The sequence below is a fragment of the Lacerta agilis genome, chromosome Z (genome assembly GCF_009819535.1).
Source record: "Lacerta agilis isolate rLacAgi1 chromosome Z, rLacAgi1.pri, whole genome shotgun sequence".
Lineage (NCBI taxonomy): Eukaryota > Metazoa > Chordata > Lepidosauria > Squamata > Lacertidae > Lacerta > Lacerta agilis.
The window spans coordinates 25,692,188-25,713,458 of record NC_046331.1 but is presented as its reverse complement, the minus strand read 5'-3'; the positions used below and the strand labels follow the sequence as shown (position 1 = coordinate 25,713,458).

The following is a 21,271-nucleotide window of genomic DNA, read 5'->3' as shown; positions in this document are numbered from 1 at the left end:
CAAGATTATAAAGGTGCAGTAACTTCTGTGTCAAGAATGGCTTGCCCTAGGTTCTGAACCACTGAGGAAGCTCATGGAAGATGAAAGTCTACGTCTTCAGGCAGACCTATCTTCCCCTGAGTTCATAGGCTATTTTATCTGTTTATGATAGCCTATCTTCTAGGGGTATGAACTGGGTTCAACCACATCCTGAATCCTGAGCTGAAGGAATATGCCTTAGAGGTGAAGTGGGATCGATGTTTCTGCAACTTTCAGACCAATTGCCCACAAACTATAATGGGATACTAGAATATTCCTTATTTACATACTCCAAAACTGTTCAAGATGCTCTTGTGGGAAAATACTTCATCTGTTCTTCTGAAATTTGGCAGTATTCATTTTATACCCCCACCCATGCAAGGAGGGGAAAGCTAGACTGAAAATGGCATCTTATTCTGCCCCAAAATAAATAAGCCAGAGATATGTCATTAAAACCAAAAAAGGAGAAAATATTTAAAGGTGCCCAGCACACACAAAAATACTGGACCTATCTGACTGAAACTTTGTGGACTTTATCCAACATGCAGGAGCCACCAAGTCTGCAGATTAACAAAGCGGACTCAGAAGGAAGTCAAGTCAAATTGGCCAGCTTACAAAGCATTTCAAATTGAGAGTTCTTTCCAAAGCACTGAATCAAGGTCTGAACCTAATAATGTGGTTGTTGCCCACACCTGCTACCTTCTGCTAGCATCAGAGAAGAACATTTTATTTCAAGTAGGAAGTAGAAGTTTTATTTCAGTGTTTGCAGTACTCTCAAGTCCAACCATCCATTACTATCAATTATCAAGGGCAAAGATCCCATACACATGCATGTTGAGATCTTCAGATGAGGCCCTCCTGGCTAGCTGCAACCAGTTGAAATCCATTCTGTGACAACCTTTCTGTGTGGCACCCAGTTTTATGGAATCACCCCCTTCCCTGTAATAAGAAAAGCACTGAGTCTGAAAAGCTTTTAATGGTTGTTAAAGATCTGTTTGTTCACCCAGGCATTTGCTGACTGTTAATGCTAAGCATTTAGAGGAAATGAGCTAGTTCACTGTTGTTGTTGTTGTTGTTGTTGTTGTTTTGGGTCCCCCCTTTCATTTTAATCTGTTACATTTCTTAGACACTTGTTTGCAGTGTTATGAACTGTCCTGTAATCAGTCATGAGGGGCAGTGCAGAAATGTTTTAAATAAAATAAATAATAAGGCAAGGTCCAGAAGAGGAAGAAAAGAAAAGAAAAGAAAAGGGGAGCCCTGTGTCATCATGCTTTCTCAGGGTACAGTTCTCTTATATATGCATCCAAACATGCATGTTGTCAACTATTTTTTCTTTGTCCCACCCATCAGCCTCCTGTGACATCATTTAGCAATTTGATTCTCTTACAACAGCATCTGCATGCTTAACAAAAAGCACGTGAAAGTTGTTCTGAATGCATCCCACCCCATCTCCAGGCAGACCTTGTAAAACATACACACTACAAATTATGGTGATGCTAGGCAAGATTAGTCACCCAATATCTTATGCTGTTAATCTTCCTCATTTTGATGTAAAGCCTAAAATGACCTGAGATACATCATTTGTCATTCACCAGGTGATGTTCAAGGATGAACAGCTTCTGTTACATGAATGCTTATGTACTTCATCATTTGGAATAAGGAACTGGAAGACGCAAAACCAGTTGGGGACCCAGGAAGAATGAAGACTGGACACTTGTGTAGAAATCCTAAAAAGGTAGAAATTTGCATGTGGAAGAAGGATGGAGGAGAATTTTGATTGACCTGAATTTTTAAGCAGATCAACTGGATTTACACTTCCTGCATTAATATGTAAACATTTGCACTGTGCACTTCTCTGAATTTCGCAATGCACTTTTGGTTCCAAAATATGTGTACAAATAATGCATATTTTATGGGGCTGGGAGTGTACAAGGATTACTATTTTATGGGGGAATGTATATAAAAATATTCAGGAATGCATATTTTAGTGGAGGGGTTTGGTAAGTGAATTTTTCAAGTTTTTTTTTTTTTTAACCCAGGGAATAAGGGGTGGAATAGACTTGTGTTTACATGCATGCATGTAAAACTGGCACAGTATGGGAGCAGATGGATCCATACATCCATTGTGTGTGTATGTGGGGATAGGAATCACTCTTTCTGGCTACACTACTATTCCACTCGGTGACTATAACTTCTCCACAATACATAAATACTTGCACTGATTTTGAATTGATGCCCTTCCATTTTTGCAGGGCAGATTGTGTATTCAGATCCTTACCAGTGTTGGAGTCTATGCATGTTAGGTGCAGAAGTAATGATCAATGCAGGGAGATCAAACAGGGATATGCATATCTGTCAATTTCATTTTCTCAGTTCCTTATTTTTCCATTCTTAAAAGTGAGCACATTTCCATATCAGCTTGCTATTTATTTATTTATTCAGGTAATCTGCCAGCATTTTAGTGTTAATATGCACGTTTAATATGTGGCTTTGACTAAAATACACATTTTTGCAAAGCAATTTTTCTTCATGCATTTTATATGTTATTCTCATCAATATATGTATTAGTTATGCATACTTTGCCCTAGTATATGCATTTTATTCACACATTACTTAGCTGGAGATCTGCAAAATTCAGAGAAGTGTAAATTTCAAAGGGTGGCTGTGTTTCAGTTCACACATTGTTTTAGAAAATGCGAATTAGGTATAATTCACATATAAATGTGAACTGAATCAATTTCCCCCCTCATCCTTTGATGTAATGCCCAAAAGCATGATCCTAATCCCTCTCTGTACATTTCTATCCAGCATGACCATCAACACGGGACTCAGGATTTCTTGTGACGTTAATCTCACAGTCCTAATTTCATTACCACTTCCATTAGCAGACACATCATTTTGTAGATGACAAGGGATTTGTCATGGTCCTTTTTGCAGGTGATTTTGCAGTCCTGAAAAATGAGTAAAATCATAGAAACAAAGAATTGGAAGGGACTTTGTGGGTCATGTAATCCATACCACCTTACATGCATGATCTGAAAAGCAGGATGAAACTACAGCATCCTTAACAGACATTTATCCAGCTTCTGGTTAAATATCTCTGGCAAAGGAGAACCTGTTACCTTCCAAGGCATACTGTTTCACTGTCAAACAGCTTGCATTGATAGGACCCTTTCCCTCACATTTACCCAAAATCTGTTTCCACAAACTCTCTACCCATTGGTTCTAATTACAGAGAACAAGTTTAATTTACGTTATAAATAATGCTGCAATAATGGAATTCCCTGTTTATTAATTCAACATGCAGGAAAGAAGCAGCACAACTAATTATTGAATCTTCGTATCTCTGAATTTCTCTTAAGAATGACCAGTAGGATCTGAAATGTGTTGGATTAATACACATCTCTTTTGTCTCCCCTGTTGCCTATTGCTCCTGCTTCCAGTTCTTTTATCTTTTATATGACAGGTTTTTAGATAGCACTAGCTGTCAATTAGCTACTGGGCTAAGCTCAAGGCTCTGGTTTTTGTGGGACTAGACTACCGGTACCTATAAAATCATCTCACCAGCTACATAGACAATTAATCATGTGTTCTGCAAGAGAGGGCATTCTGCAAATGCTGTACTATCACGAGATCCATTCTACATGGTCTTTAGTGTGGCACCTTCTCTATCGCCATTTGATTCTATAAAAGCATTTTTAAAATAACTGTTTCTAGATATGCAGCTGTTCTATATATGTTATATTGTAAATGCTTTGGGATGACTAATGGGAAGTGATTGCCGTATTTTTATGTCTATAAGATGCCCCCATGTATAAGACCCCCCTATTTTGTGGGACTCGGATTTAAGAAAATAGCCTCGGCACTATCCGTGTATAAGATGCCCCCTAATTTTTGACATAATTTATTAGGAAAAAACCTACTCTCATACATAGAAAAATACAGTAATTAGTGAGCCAGTGTGGCATAATGGTTAGTGTTAGACTAGCACCTGGGAGAGCAGGAGGTTCACAATCCCCACTCAGCCATGAGGTTCACTGGGTGACCTTGGGCTAGTCACCATCTCTTAGCTTAACCCACCTCACAGTGTTGTGAGGATGAAATGGGGAGGAGGAGAACCATGTACACCACACTGAGATCCTTGGAAGATAAAAGTGGTACATTAAATAAATAAATAAATAAATAAATAAATTTGAATGGTACTATAATGTCTCCTCTTAAATTAGTCTTATTTAGGCTAAATAAGATTTAGGCTAAATTAGTCTTATTTAGGCTAAATAAACATCCAGATCATTAAACTATTTCCCACAGAAATTTGTTTACATGCCCTTTATTGCTCTCTTTCCCCTCCTTCAGACACACAATGGTTTGCAGCTCCCCATTCTAAACTATGTCCTCTCTCTCCTGCTGCTGTTGGATTAGTTGACTAAACCACCATAAAATGAATCAACTGCCCTTTCCTCATCCCCATTTCCTAATGATGTTTTTGGAGCATGAACATTAGACTGACATACGAGAGGCATACTCATTTCAGCATGAGGGTAATATCCAAGCTGGCTAATTGTTTCATTTTGCCCACAGCTCAATCCATATCATGGATATGATAATGTGGCTCATACTGACCTGAAACCTGTTTTGAGGCACGTCAACAGTGCCCTGTGCAAGAAGTATTGCATTGCACAGCAGAGATGATGACTGCACTAGTATTGCATGAATCTGTCCTCACAGTACCATAGGATCATGTTATCCAACCATCTGAATTTTCAAACTGTGAACAGTGGATGCCAGAATAAAGATTGAAGGGAAAATGTGGAAATGTAAAATGCACAGGCATGATAGCTTGAAATAGGATTTTTACATACTTTTATGAATTCTTTGGGATTTCCTCTGCTTCAGAAATTCAGATTTCAAAGCTTTTGAGGGCACTGTTTTCTTTGTGGAGATCAGAGGGACGAGCTGTTACATCAAACTAAAAGTCTTCAGCTCAGTGGCAGAGCATAAGCTCTGCATTCAGAAGGTCCCAGGTTCAATCCCCAGCATCTCCAGGTTGCAATAGGAAAGACCCACATGTTGTTGTTTTTTAAAAAAACTTGAAATGTAGGCCCACTTCTAAAGACGGTATAGACAACAATGAGCTACATAGACCAAAGGCCTGACTCTGTATTATAGAATTAGGTAATTTATATACCACTTCTTACTTCAAAGAAGTCTCTATGTCAGGGATGGTTACCTTTTTGGTTCTGTGGGCCACATCCATATCAGGATCTAGCCTTGTGGGTGACATCTGACAAGTGGGAGAGCTGCCTACCTGCAATCACCTGATGTCCCAATGACATCAAGCAATTGGGTGGTTTGAGGTCCTGAAGTTGAGGACCTGAGTATTTTTGTCTGGCTGGATTATTATTATTATTATTATTATTAATTGGATTTATATACTGTCCTACAACTGGAGGTCTCGGGGCCATTCACAGAATTATGTCATTGAACTATGATAAAGCTTCATGTTTGCCTGGATGGAAGACAGAGAGGAGTTAGTATGGTAGAATCTAGCCTATTGTACAAAGATAACATTTACATTCCCTACTTTATCAACTTTTGCCTCTGGCTCCATCTACCATTGATGTGTCTCTTGGAAGGCTGCCCAGAAGGGAAAGCAGCCATTATACCAAAAGATTCTGCACCCTCGTTTAATACGTACCAGAGAAACAGTCACAATTGGGGTCAATCTTACAGTCACAATCCGATGGAGCTCCAGCTATGATAGAGATTTCACCATTAGTTGTAACCTGTTGGATGCGGTTGATCTTCCTTTCATCAGTCTCGGCAATGTACAGCACTCCACTGTGAGATACGCCAATGGCTCTTGCTGACTCAAGTGTGGAATGGATTGCCACTTTGCTGACCAAAACGTGATCTATGCCTGGCACCTGGCAGTGAATAGGTCGGCCTGCAATAATGCGCACTTGCTGATTTTGAGAAATTTGCAGCACAATGTTATTGTCCAGAACATATAACGAATTGTCAAGGGGGTTGACAGCAAGGTCTGTTGGCCATTCCAAGCGGACCTGCAAAAAAGAAGGAATAAAGCAAGAGTCAAAGAAGTAGTTTCTGCATGGTTTCCACTTTTGGCCAAGTAGGATGCTTGAGTGCCTGTGGGTGAAATAAGGTCAGTGAAACACAAGCCAAAGTTGTGGACAGCCAGTATGGTGTACTGGTTAGAATGGTGGACTAAGATGTGGGAGACCCAGGTTCAAATCCCCACTCACCCATGAAAATTACCGAGAGGAAAAATTGTATGCCACCTGGACGAAAGATGGGGAAAAGATGTAATAATAACATAAACAAACTCTCTTCCAGTTGACACTCTTTTGACTCCTTGAACTTGACTCAAATTTATCCAGTGCCCAGACCCAGACTTTGGGGATGAAGTCCAAGGCACCACTAAGCAGTGTGAGCTGGAGGGCCCTCAACACAGCAGGATGTTTTACAAGACCAGCCCTCTCATTAGGATGAGTGAGGCAGCTGCCTCAGGCAGCAGTTGCTGAGGGACAGGGAGTGATGGCAAAGCGATAAAGGACAAAGCTGTGCATGCCCTGTCCCACCTAAGTGAGCTGAATACTCTCAGGTGTGGAAGAGGATACTATCCCATTGCCGGTACTAAAGTAAGATTCACTTGCCAGCCTGGTTGGAGCCATCTCATCCTTTGCCTCAGGAAGAAAAATGTCTTGGGCCAACTCTGCTAACCTGCCATATTTTGAAATAAATGAAGACAGAATACATTACTCTTAGCTATGCCTTTTCTGGACTTATTTTCTGGGTTCTGAGGTACTGTACAAAAGGAGCAGATCTGCTTATTACATGAGCTGAAGTTTGATTTCAGGAACCCAGGGTGGTCATTATGATTACAGAGATTATTCTTCCTACCAAACTTTGATATAAACACCACAATGGGCCCCAATGGGCCCATGAAGATGGGCATCTGGATGGTTGACAGCTCTTTGACAGCAGGACCAGAGGAACCCTCTAGGCAAGAGAAATCTGGTTACTTCCTCTTCTCATTAAAAGCAGGAAAAAGAGAATTTATCCCCATGACCCACTGAAGCCTGTGCTGGAACAACACAGAAGTTTTGGTTAATTGGGAATGAAATAGCTTATTACCTTGGTCCATTGATATCTTTGGGTAACTTCTGAATATACGTGTTCCCTGATCAGAGTTCAGAGCTACCTATGTTTCTTTTTGATTAAAACGAGGAGCAGCTGTTCATGGAAAAGTGTTCCAATTATAAACTAGGAAAGACTGAGTGAAAGTGGGGGAGGGATCTAAAATATGAACTGGGCATTTCAAGGTTGAGCAGAATGATGTCTTTCCCTGATATCCAGTACTCAAGTGTGTGCCTTTGCGTTAAACTCAAATAGGAAGATGAATCTCTTAGAGTGAAAGGACACCACTTTTAATCAGTGTATAATTTCAAAGTTAAGCAAGTAGGTCTGGATAAAATTTTGGCTGTTTTAAGTTAAAATAAAACACTTCTCTCTACCCCCCCTTTTTATTCTCTTGTGAGTTTATTGCTGAAAGGTTCACATTGCATGGTCCCACTGTGAGAACTTTGACTTCAAGAGAGAGGGGGCTGGGTGGCCCATTTTTTAAAAAAATGTCTCAAAAGTATGTTTGTGAAATTAGAATATAATGTTTCCTTTAAATAATATATTTTCCCCATTGTAGGATTTTACTTTGCACTATTGGAGAAACTGAGAAAGGAGGGAAGTTAATTTGCAACCTACATATCTAAGCCAAAAACCAAATGGTTTCAAGGTGGCTCTTCCTGGCTTGAGTATAATTTTTGACCTAGTTTTGATAAGGGAAGCAGAAGGATTTAATGATTAAAATTAAAGGAAAAGGAACAAAGAAGGCTCAGAATCATTATGTAAGTCATAATTAATAAAGGCCTAATTTTTAATGAGGAGTAATATGATTCAGCATAGATATCAGAGAAAACCAAGCAGTGTGGTTGGAGATTTGAAATGAGAAAGGTTTTATGTTAGGGAAACACACAAAGAAGTAGAATTTTTTTTTGGGGGGGTGAGGCTTTTGTCTGTCTGTCTGTCTGTCTATTATTCCTTTGTAAGAAAATATGAAATAACGTAAAACCATTTTTCAGGGGGGGATCAATGGGGGGTGACAAGAAATTTTACGCACCGGGTACCACCTGACCTTCCTACGCCTCTGGAGAGGAATATGGGGTTTCCTAATAACTCTAAGCATCCTTAAAAAAAACTAGAGTTCCCAGGATTTTTGGGGGAAGTCATGACTGTTTAAAGATGTATGATACGGCCTAAGTATGATGCTTTGAAAACGCACCACACTGGAATAACTGCTTACTTATATCCATGAAGCAATTTAGCAGCTTTTTACTCATGCCTGTTGTGTGATCTGTGACAGCAGACAGGGTGGCTACAGAAATGAACCAAAGTGCTTAAGGGTCATTATTTCCCTGCTGTAATTAAGGCTTTTTTTGAGGGGGAATAATTATTTGAGCGCAAAAAGAACACCATTAGTGCAACATGGATACATTTTCCCATTGTGTTCATATGAAAACACTGATAGCAAACAGAATTTATTTTCTTCTGACATTCAAGCATGTTAGTTCCACAACATCCTCGATTAAGGTGGGCAAATTATTATCCTTCAAGCAACTCATGCAAATAAGCAAAAACAAATCCTGTCAGGCAACATCAGTCACAAATTTTCCATAACATGCTTGTTGCTGTTCAAGTTGTCATAAGCAGTGTGGGCAAGCTGAAAATGCTGGTCAAGAGGCACCAACAGTGTAATATATTATTATTTCCACAAGAATAAAAATGTTTGGAAAAGAATATATTCTGACATAAGACGAGTGTTGCCGGTACCATATCAAACACATCAAATATGGGTGATCCCTCCAGGGTGCCATTTGGGTAGTTCTACTACTATGAGCCCCATCTCTGGGCATTTGGACAGAATCTTTCCCCTTGGACTCCTTTACCTTGATATTTTGATTGTGAATAGAGGGGTCGGGCTCCTTCCCACTCTCTCTCTGTTTAGACTAAGGATTCAACCCAAGGGTCAGCAAACTTTTTCAGCAGGGGGCTGGACAGTAGTCCCTCAGACCTTGTGGGGGCCCAGACTATATTTTGAAAAAAATATATATAACGAATTCCTATGCCCCACAAATAACCCAGAGATGCATTTTAAATAAAAGCACGCATTCTACTCATGTAAAAACACCAGGCTGGCCCCACAAATAACCCAGAGATGCATTTTTAATAAAAGGGCACATTCTACCCATGTAAAAACACGCTGATTCCCAGACCGTCTGTGGGCTGCATTTAGAAGGCAATTAGGCTGCATCCGGCCCCGGGCCTTAGCTTGGGGACCCCTAATCCAAACTAATAGAATTTTCCTCTGGCAACTTTTGACAGTAGCTGTGAGGTAGGCAGAATCTCCAATTTGTCTGCAGGCAAATTCCTCCATGGCTCCAAATACAGTGACAAAGTAATCCCACAGCAAGTTCATGTACAGTTGTACCTTGGGTTACTGGTATGTACACTTCGGGTTGCGTACTTTTCGGGTTACAAACTCCGCTAACCTGGAAGTGCAACCTGATGCACGCGCAACTTGCGCATGCGCAGAGCGTTTTTCACGGCTTTTTTCGGTCTGCGCATGCGCAGAACGAATTGTTCGGGTTACGTCCTTTTCGGGTTATGTACTGTAACCTGGAATGGATTAAGTACGTAACCCGGCGTACCACTGTACATGCACTAAGGTAAAGGGACACGGTTGGTGCTGTGGTCTAAATCACTCAGCCTCTTGGGCTTGGCGATCGGAAGGTTGGCGGTTCAAATCCGCGCAATGGGGTGAGCTCCTGTTGCTCTGTCCCAGCTCCTGCCAACCCATCAGTTTGAAATCATACCAGTGCAAGTAGATAAATAGGTACCACTGTGACGGGAAGGTAAATGGCGTTTCCGTGCGCTCTGGTTTCCGTCACAGTGTTCCATTGTGCCAGAAGCAGTTTAGTCATGCTGGCTACATGATCCAGAAAGCCACCTGTGATCAAACGCTGGCTTCCTTAGCCTAAAAGCGAGATGAGTGCCACAACCCCATAGTCGCCTTTTACAGGACTTAACCGTCCAGGGGTCCTTTACCTTTTTTTTTTTTAACCTTTTACATACACTGCCACTTTCTGTTGGGCAGGGCCAAAACATGGAGGGTGAATGAGTGGAACATCCGTTGACAATTGCCAAGCTGACCTGAGTGAAGCCAGGCTTCAGTTAGGTCTGCCACACACTACAGTCCCCTAGCTTGACCGTGACTGGCCAGTTCAAATTTTGAAGTCCTGATATTCCCCATGGCCAGCCAAGGCTGATGATGCCACCAGCTGGTTGTGCAGGAAGTCTTTGCCCCATCCCTTGACCACACTGGGCCACAACTGCTGCCACCTTTCCTGCAGAGAGACATTTGAAGAAACCTGCACTGTACTTAGATAATTGATGTTTTAACAAAGTGAGGTTAATGATATTATTATGCCTTAACCTGCTTGGTTACAATGGGTGCACAACAAAATTTAGAATACTCATTAAGTGATTAAATTTGTCCTTTTCATCCAGGGGATTTTCTTTAAAAATATTGCTATCTGGCATTAAGATGAATGTGGCTGAGCTCACCATTCTGGCAGGTAGTGGTGATATTTTGAAAGGAAGATGAATGGGGCGAGCCAGCTGGAAACAGATTCTAGTCCTTAAAGACACCTGTTTCATCCCCCCCCCACTATACATATTTTAAGGAAACTATGCAGGGCTAGTACATCACAAAATCCCAGGCTTTTCAAAACTGTTGATAAGTGAGAAAGGCCACAGCTCAGTGTTTTGCATGCAAAAGGTTCCAGGCTTGATCTGTGGCTTTTCTTGATAGGGCAGGAAAATATTCTTGCCTGAAACCCCTGAAGAGCTGCTGCCAGTTAGTGAGGGCAATGCTGAGCTAAGTAGTTCAACAGTCTGACTTGGTGTAAGGCAGCTCCCTGTGTTCTGATGGCTTACACAGTCTGAACGGACAAGGTCAAATGGATGAAAGATGTTCTGCCTCTAATAGAAGACATTAACCTATGCAAAAAAATGTTCGGTATAACTTCCTACATTCAGCAACTCAGAGCTAATTTTATGCATGAAGTTCATATAACCAAGGAAAAATATATGGTAAACTCACAGATGTGGCACCAGTGGCCCTCCCGATGTTGCTGAATTCCAACTCCCATCATCACTGGCTATGCTAGCTGGAGCTGATGGGAGCTGGAGTCCAACAACACACAGAAGGCCTCAAATTCCCCATCCCTTGGTTGTCTGCTCAATGAAGAAACAATAATCCTTACTCTAAATTTAGAGATAGAAGCAAAACAAAATAAAAAAGGCCAAATCTATGTTTAATTATAATGTCAGGAGGAGGCAACAAACACAATGCATTTTCTTGGCATCACATTAACAACAAACAAGGATCTATTGCAGCACGCATTATGATAATTTATTCCATAAGATCAACCGGAGATAAGAGGAAGGGGGGAAACTGTCTGATGCACAGTCAATATTTTTTCCAGGCAAAATGTCAACTAAGCTAAGTACTTCTTCCCCAAAGTAAACATTCTTTTCCATAGGATTAGTTCATTTCTTTTTTAAAAAAAAAAGCAATAGAAGAATATTATAAAGAAATGAATATGGTATCATAAAAGTGCTCATACTATCATCAAGACTCTCCAGGCAAATCAGGAAAGTGAAGGCAGGCAGCAGCACATTATATCAATTACTATTATGCAAATTGTTTGAACAAGATTCCTGATGTCTCCTTGGTGTTTAAATCTGTGAGACTACTGCTGTGCTGAAATCTGTCCTCCAATTTCTTAAGGGTTCCCCCCCCCCTTTTAACTATGTAAAGAAGCTTCCATTTTTCTGTCTCATCCTCACATCACTTGAGAATTTCTTTAGAATTTCAGTGGGTGTGGGCTTTTGAGCTCACCCTCCTGTTGAGAGGTGTCCAAAGGTGATATTTCCATTTTTCTTTCTGGCTAATATTTCTTCAGCACTCTGCAGCCTTCCCAGCTATCCACGCTTCCTGCTCCGAAGATAGCTCCATGGGAGTAGTCACCTCACGATGTCTCCCCCCTGGCTTTTAGTTGAAGCATGGGAATACAGGTACTGTATTCTGAAGACTGCAGACCCACTGGTGAAATAATTTGTAGAACCAAGAAAGGACACTCACAAATATCCACAGCTACCTCAAAAGTAAATAACCATCGCATAAACTCTGCACTCCACCCACAATAATTTCACCCACCTCTCTGTCTCTTTAGTAAGATTCAAATACAGTATCTTTTACCATTAATTAATGCAGAATTGTAAAACAACAACAACAACCTGGGGTGAGTGGGTGGATTTTCAGTACAGTACTACATTAGACAGATCAATATGAGTGAAAACAAAATCACAGTTTTTAATTACCTGAAGAGTTTAAGTAGTGAGTTTACCTAGGTCAGATTCTTCTACTAATATAGCGATAAGTGGGAACAACTATTTCTTCCTAGGAGGTTCATAAGCCTGGCAACACAAAAGCTAATAACAAATGTCCTCAGGTAGCTGTCACCTACATATTTTACACAGTTTAAATACAATAAATTATGATAAAAAGCAAGTCTAGAGTGGCAGACTAGGGTGATGTCTGCTGTTTCCAGGAATTCTTCTTGTGAGACTTTTGTGTGTGAACTGAGTTTGTTTGAACCCTGGGTGAGAACTCAGAGGCTGAGAGGGGGGATGTGTCAGAAGGCAAATGAACTGATATTTATTTATATATATTAGTAACACTGTGTTAATGCAACATTTTTATATGTATTTTTTGTAACATTTTGTTTAAGTTGTCAGCTGCTTCAGTTTTCTGCATACCACTTCGCGCTATTTTTTAAATATATTAAGGGGTACAGAAATCAATCAATCACAAGCACCCATAATTCAGACCCATACATAAAGCAAGGAATGTTTTCAGATGTAAAAATAATTAAGGATGGGAGCACTAAGTTTCCCTTCTTCCCCCAGAATGAAACAGCCTTTTGAAAGTTTTTAGCACTGTAAGTTTTGTTCTGGCAGCATATGGAGAGCTTAAAACCTCCCCTTGGCTTACCGTAAACTTTATAAAGCAATTGGAAGGCTTGAACAACAGTTGCGTGTGATTTTTTTGATTATTATTATTATTATTATTATTATTCTGGAAAATGGCTTTAGAGGCATCGATCAGCAACTGGTATAGCATGTTTCCATTTTAGGAACTGTGTTCCAGCTTTATTTCCTGCTCTCTTACAACGGCTATCCTTTATTTAGACAACCATGAAAATGATTTCTGTTGATTATTACACTAATGGTCTGATAATAAAAGCTGTGCTGGCAAGTAAGCTTTTAGGATGGGGCAAAGAACTAAGGCTGCAAATTCAACAGAGCATTGGGAACTGTCATATACCAGGTCAGAGCAATTGCTCTACATCTGTACTGACAACAGGGACTTACAGTAGCACTCCACGGTTGTAGGCAGGAGCCTTTCTGAAACCCTGCCTAGAGATGCCTGGGATTGAACCTGGGATTTTTTTTGTTTGTATGCAGAGCATCCACTCTACTGTAGAGTTATGGCTCCTCTCCATTGCCACAGTGAAGTCTGGAAGGAAACATTACTCCAGATGTGTGGTTGTCACTAAAAATAACAGCCTCATGTACTCTTCTCCCCAGTGCTATTTTTCTAGAAAAAGAGGTGCCGCAACTCACCACAAACACTTCCCTTGTTCTCTTAGAACAGCCCACCCGAGAGATGCTGGAACTGAGTTCAGGTAAGTTCTGGCTGAAAAAAAAAGCCGTCCTTTTCCTAGCAACATTTAATGAAGAAGTAGGAAACCTCAAACTTGTGGGAACTCCAGAGGCTAGCCGGCCAGGCAGTTTGGGGCAAAACACACTTACTTTTCCTGCACCTGACCTCATATTTAACATCAGGTATGGGAATCTTCAAGCCTCGGCTAAAATGAAGAATTGGGAATGTACTCCCAGATGCATTCCTGCTTCTTTCTTTGAGTAAAAAACACACACAACGTCTCTGGAATTTGGTGATTTCTTCTGTTGCACTGCATGGCAAAAAAACCCTGTACCGGTAATTATAGCAAGACCTTGTAGAGGAAGATCCTTTGCAATGCTGACCTGAATTCAAGCTGGCAACACTTGTTCATGTGCATCTTCCTTTGTAGGGGCTTGATGCAAGCAACAATTAGTAGTGCAGCTGATATCTACCAAAAGTGGGGCTTGGCACTCAAAGCATAGCTTGCTGTGCCACTTGACACCATAGTGAGATCAGTTGATTGACAGCTAGGTGGCCCCACCCAGCTGTCAAAATATGTATATAACCTATGCACAACCTATGTTCAACATGCTCTGAACACACTCGAGGCTTCCTTATTGTAGGTGAACCTCTAACAATGAACCCCTACATTGGTGTTAATGTAAATGTACCCGAATATACAGGTTGGGCAGAAGGAGAATGGGAAGGGGGCATTACTAGGAATAGTTTATCTGTGTGGAATCCAAATAACATTTGGCCTGCCAGGCAGGTAGTGGCATTGGCTCACCTTTAGGTGGCTCTCATCTGCCTGCAAACTTATTCAAGAAACAGAAATTTTAGTTTATTTCTATTCCACCTTTTCCCCAGAACCGGGACCTAAGGCAGAGAGCCAGTGTGGTGTAGTGGTTAAGAGTGGTAGACTCGTAATCTGGGGAACCGGGTTCGTGTCTCCGCTCCTCCACATGCAGCTGCTGGGTGACCTTGGGCTAGTCACACTTCTTTGAAGTCTCTCAGCCCCACTCACCTCACAGAGTGTTTGTTGTGGGGGAGGAAGGGAAAGGAGAATGTTAGCCACTTTGAGACTCCTTCGGGTAGTGAAAAGCAGGATATCAAATCCAAACTCTTCTTCTTCTTCTCACAAAAATTACAGCTAAAATACACCTAGCTAAAGCCATATAAAAGTAACAATCAAACTATCTATGGAATTAGTGCAATATAAAAACCTATCTATTAAAATGCAGATAGTTTTTAAAAACACAAAACACTATTAAGGGCCCTCTCCTTTAAAAAAAAAAAGCCTTCTAGAACACAACATTCCTTCACCTGCTGGTGGAAGGACAGCAAGGAATTGCAACTTAGGAGGCTGAGCTCACTGTGCTTGTTGCTTGAGACGCAGAGGATACAGGTTTATCTTTAGCAATTGATTACACACTGTGTCACAGCTAGGGATACCTAAAGGATTGGGTGATAAGATCTGCTTCACTGTTCCATCAGGATAAATCCTCTACTAAGTTTTATTCTTTATTGACACAAATGTCATGTGTTAAATAATTTTCCTTCCAGGAGGAAAAAAAATGTCAATAGATTTTGGGATGGTGGGTGGGCAAAATTGTTGCTGTGATTAAAAAAATAATTAATCCTGTTTTTTAAATCATTCTCTATCATGGAAAGCTATGCCATAGAAAAGCTATTAGCCTTTATGGCTTGAGCCTGCTCTCTGAAAACAGACAATTTTAGTTATAAATAAATAAATATCCTTGTCCTAAAATTGATTGTTTTGTAACAGCACCAAATAAAGAAAACTGCAATAATTGTTTGCAAGTCAAATGTAAGAGCTTAACGAGCATTTGAAATTGTCAGGGCTTTGTGGAAGGGAAGAGGGAGGTGGGACCCAGCTGGGGAACCAAATGGAAATGAAAAATATTCTTCTGACAATTTGTTTAAAACCAATGTTCTTAGTTGAAGGGTACGCACTAAACATTATAACATGAACATTAAAGATGGAGCAAGGCTAACAGTTTATCAGCAGCTCATTATTTAGTGCAGAAATGAATCAATTTATTTGACAGGCAGGTAAGAGTCTGGTTCTCTTGGGGAAACTACCAGAGATCAGAACAATAAATCACAGATGGGAAAGCTGTGGTCCTCCAAATGTTGCTAGACTCCCATCTCTCATCTGCCTGAGCCAGCATGGCCAGTGATCAGGGATGATGGCGTTGTTGTCCAGCAACCCTGAGAAAGCCACAGGTTCCCCATCCAAGCTATAAAAGAACAAAAATCTGTTGAATGTTACCATTTCCAAACAACCTGTAGCCTAGGCCACAGATCTCTTTGATCAGAGCTTCCCACTGGGTGACAGAATAATTTGACTGGATTGCAAATTAACACTGATTAAACTTTTCTTCTTGTACATCAGCATGTCAGATATTTTTAAATCATACACAAGCAAAATGTGAGTCTGATTGCATGCATTCCATAGCAATTAAAGTTGCTTCAGTAAGTTTGAAAAGTTATGACAACAACTAGCACCTGTTGGACTAATGCAGGGGTCGCCAAAGTTACCCGGCCTCAGGCTGGTTCCTCCAGCGCCGATGGCGCGGCGGGCCGGAGGGCGGGGGAGCGTGTGCACGCTATTTCCGGCGCACTTTCAGGTCTGCGGAGGCCGTGTGCACACACACAAACTATTTCTGGTGCTCCGCGACCCCAAAGTGCGCCAGAAATGACACTTGCGCATGTGCACAAGCTATTTCCGGCGCTCTGCTGACCCGAAAGTGGGCAGCTACGCCGCACCACACTGGTAAGAGCGGGCAGCAGCAGCGGGCGGTGCCGGGGACCAGAAAACTGAGTCCCTCGGGCCGTATCCGGCCCGCGGACCTTAGTTTGGGGAAGCCTGGAGTAATGCTAAGGCAAAAGTCTCCATTAAAAATGCAGTACATGTGGAAAAGGATATAGGTGTCCCAGAGGATAGAAAGTGGAACATGAATCAGTAGTGTGCTGTGACTATTTAAAAAGTGAACACATTCTTAAGCTACAGAAACGTCATCTCCAAACCGTGCTATTTTTCGAGTTCCGGCTGAAAAAAAGGCCCTGTTACCAGACCATATGAAGCAACAGTTCAATTCTGTTCTGTGCTAGTCAGGTCATAGTGAAAGCACTTTGTCCAATCCTGGGCACTACATTTTAAGAAGGGTGTTGACCCACTAGAGGCAACCAGGGCAGTGAATGGCTTGGAAACTGCACTATGGGGGTGGGGTCTGTCAAGAAAAGGATCCCCCACCCCAGAACCTTCATTATGTCTGCCAATGAAAAACAAAGCATCAACATATGTTTCACATACAATAAAGAAAGTCGTGGCCCATGTACTCTTTTTTCACTTGTTGGTAGTTGCTGAATTGGTGTGTGTTGGAATTTGCAAATGCCCACTTTATAAGGCCATCTGGGTCATTGCTGGATATAACAGAGCTTGAGCTCTATTGACAGGAGCAAGCCAGCAGTGAATCACATTGTGCATGTTGGAATTAACTCTTCTTCTTCTTCTTCTTCTTCTTCTTCTTCTTCTTCTTCTTCTTCTTCTTCTTCGCAAGAACAGGATCTGCACAAGCTTGGCAGTGTGTCAGGCCTAATAAGTAAAGAGACTCTTGCCCCATGGATCAGTTGCTGAGACTGAAGGCCCCTGCCCCTCTACAGTTGTTTCCATGCTCCATATTTTGTCTAGCCATTCCTTCAGATTGTAATTCGTTTTATCTAATTTTAATATTTCATTTTTTTAATCGTTGTACCTTGCCCTGGGATGAAATGTGGGTAAGAAATCTTAATCATCATAATCTCCAGGGACTATCCTGATGAACTCCCTGCACTTCAAAATTTGGGACTATGCCTATTGTGAACTGGTCTAAATTCAGCCCATGTCAATTTCACATGGAACGGATGTCAAATGAGATGGAACATTTTGCATTTTAAGATGCTTATGATGTCAGTGATTCAACGTCAAAGGAAGAATCAGGAGCAAGCATTAAGTGTTGTATTCAAGCCATGACTGCAAATACCCTTGCCAAAAGATAGGCTTGCAGTCAGCGCTGAATTTAAATGAAAGCATTGCTTTCAACAGAGACCAGCTACTCAGCAGCTCAGCTCAGGAGCTCCTGAGTGGAACCAATACCAGGGGGACTTGCATCTGGTGCCAAATATAAAAGGTGCCAAATGTAAGTCCCGCTTTCACAACAATAACTGGGAGTGTGTTCTAAGGCTCCTGATTGTTCCTTTGCAGCTGTAGCTTTACTGCCACACACAAATTAAGTCCATCAGGAATCCTAATTTGGCCTACAAAAACAGTGTAGGCAGATGGTTTTGGCTGAAGAAAAAAGTCTTGTGGGCCCAATTAAGACTCCTGGTGGGCCTGTTTTGGTCCATTGGTTGGAGGTACCCAATCCTCGGTGTAACCATCCTAAAATACAAGGTAAAGGTACTAGATGGACTAAGTCGACGGGGCTGCACTGCCTGCCATGATGCTCCTGGGTGCTGTTCAATGTCTTATTTTTAGCATTTAAAGCCCATAGCAAGCTGGGACCAGATTACCTAAGGGACCACCTCACTCTACATGTCCCTGCCCAGCAACTGCACTTCTTATATGTGGCACTCCTGAAATAACTGCTTACCCTATTGATGTGCTTAATTTGTCCTAAAAACTAGGCTTTTAGTGTTGCAGCAGCAGCCATCTGGAATTAATTGTGAGTTGAAATAATTAATAAATAATGGCTTGACTTGCTTTAAGGCAGTTCCCTATACTCCTACCTCTTCTTTTTCTGCTTGGATCCCGCTCCTATCCCTGCCAATTTATAGCTGCTGGGCTTAAGATGCGTTCCAAAGTGTGGGCTGCCGCTGTAACATTTAGTTTGGCTTTTCGGCACAGTTAGCTGGGCTGCAAACCTGAGTTGACTATTTGTCTTAAAATAAAAAGGCCATTTTAATGCCACACGAGGGTCTCATTAACTCTGCTAGTTTAAATACTTCACAGCTACCATGCAATAGCACAGCTCTAGCCATTCCTTTTATTCAATGGCAACAGCTGACTGACCATTATGCTTTCTGTAATGTTTCTATAAAGTTTCATTTATTAAGAGGCTGTTTAGTGTGCTTGAGTTTATTTGGTTTTTAAATATAAACAGGGCCGGGGGGGGGGGGTGGATGCATTTTGGATCTCTCAAAGCCCAAGAGGAAATGAAAAAGCTCTAAAGGGCCACAACTCTTAAGATTTAAGAGTTATTTCCCTCCATCTAATAGCAAGGCAGTATCCTTCATTAGTAGGGACGCAGGTGCCACTGTGGTCTAAACCACTGAGCCTAGGGCTTGCCGATCAGAAGGTTGGTGGTTTGAATCCCTGCAATGGGGTGAGCTCCCGTTGTTCAGTCCCAGCTCCTGCCCACCTAGCAGTTCGAAGGCATGTCAAGTGCAAGTAGATAAATAGGTACCGCTCTGGCGGGAAGGTAAACGGCGTTTCCGTGCACTGCTCTGGTTCGCCAGAAGTGGCTTAGTCGTGCTGGCCACATGACCCGGAAGCCGTCTGCGGACAAACACTGGCTCTCTTGGCCTATAGAGCGAGATGAGCGCTGCAAGCCCAGAGTCATCCATGACCGGACCAGGGGTACCTTTACCTTTTTTATCCTTCATTAAGAATATTATCTCTATGTGTGCATACCAGATGTTCTGAGACAGCGAATAGAAGTGTCACACTAGAGGCAATCTTGAAACAGATTTTTGCAAATACAGCATTTTTAACACAGCACTGTATTCTACGAGCCATAAGTAAATAAATACACAAACAATTGCAGACACATACAAAAGCAAAACCTTATTTGCTCAGCTTAGGGTTTGCCCACATTTGCCCCATGCCTAGACAGCATGGGTCTAAGTAGTTTTCCATTTGCCCCACTGCTTTCCCTGGGGAAACACACTCTTTAGCACTGAATCGGAACACATGTCAATCCATGGAAAACCCAATTGACGTTTGCTGCGATTCAGCAGTAAAGATTGTGTTTTCTCAGGGGAAAGCGGCAAGACAGGCAGAAGGCCGGATGAGCCCACAATTCCATTAAACTGATGAAAGTAAGTTTTACAGGCTGCTGCTGCACAACCTAAAGAAAGTTGATTAAAACCACCATGCTTATTCAAATGGTGCCCTTAACACATGTAATTTCAGCAGACCAAAGGAAATTTGTTTCCATGTGGAACAGCTGCAACATATAAAAACGATTAGTGTCTACCTGAGTGATGTCCATTCCAGCATCACAGCTCAGTGGCTGGGTTGACGTGAGACCATTTGAGCCTATTAATGTTGTGATCACATCATTTCCATCAATCTTCCGAATCATGGTGCCATCAACAAAGTAGATGAAGCCGTGCTTATCTACAGTAATACCTATTGGGGAAGAGGAAAGGAGATTAAGCAGGAAAACTACCAGGGACCAGAACTATAAATCAGAGGTGAGGGAGCCAGTGGCTCTCCAGCTGTTGTTGGACTCTCATTTGCCCCAGCCAATATGGCCAATGGCCAGTTCAACAAACAACACCTGGAGAGCACATGCTATAAATGCTGGCTTTGTTTCATTCCATTGACTTTTTCTGATTTTATTTGTTAATACCCCCCCCCCCAATTTTATTTGTCATTTTATGTGCGTTCAAGTTCATGAAACCATCTGGGGGGGAAAAACCCTGAAAGCACATGAATATTCTGCACCTTTGCAAACATGCTTTACTCTCATAAAGAATGAAGAAACAGTGGGAAAAAATAGCTCAAAGCAATGAGGTTTATGAAAACACAAACTCCAGCCTGAAAATCAGTAGTTGCATTCAAACTGAATTTGCCAGATGATGATAATAAACAATATTTCATATATCAATCTACCTATCTACTTAAATATTTCTATCTTGCCTCTCTTACAGCTTGAACTAGCTTACAAATACAGCTACAAACTATTTTAAGAACTGTAAAAACCTGTTTATTATTTGTATATGCAGTAGTGAGAAAAAAGATACAGTGGTGGTGAGCATTATGTTGAAGACAGGGCAGAAAGATTAAGCCAGCAAACATCAAACTACCTTAGACAGATGGGTAGGAACAAAGGAAACTGACTTATACTTAATCAGACCACTGGTCCATCTCATTCAGTGCTGTATATACTGACCCATAGCAGCTTTCCAGGATTTCTGATAAGAGGTTTTCCCCAGCTCTACCTGGTGTTGTCAGTGACTGAACATAGAACCTTCTGCATGCAGCAATGGCTCTTTTCACATGTAGAAGCATCATTATCACTATAGTTCCTTATAATCTCTATATTGTAAATTTTATTTAGTTCCTTTGATGCAGAA

General features: G+C 41.4%; 1 protein-coding gene across 14 annotated transcripts in view; it reads right to left on the bottom strand.

Moving 5' to 3' along the window:
* TENM1 (teneurin transmembrane protein 1) overlaps positions 1-21,271 on the bottom strand; it is a 379,169-nt gene that overhangs the window by 36,433 nt on the left and 321,465 nt on the right. For all 14 annotated transcript variants that reach the window (XM_033137208.1, XM_033137217.1, XM_033137214.1 and 11 more), the window contains 2 exons: positions 20,167-20,321; positions 5,717-6,083 (listed from right to left, as the gene is read on the bottom strand). In XM_033137208.1, the coding sequence (XP_032993099.1) occupies positions 5,717-6,083; positions 20,167-20,321 (522 nt within the window). The remainder of the gene's footprint in view (positions 1-5,716; positions 6,084-20,166; positions 20,322-21,271) is intronic.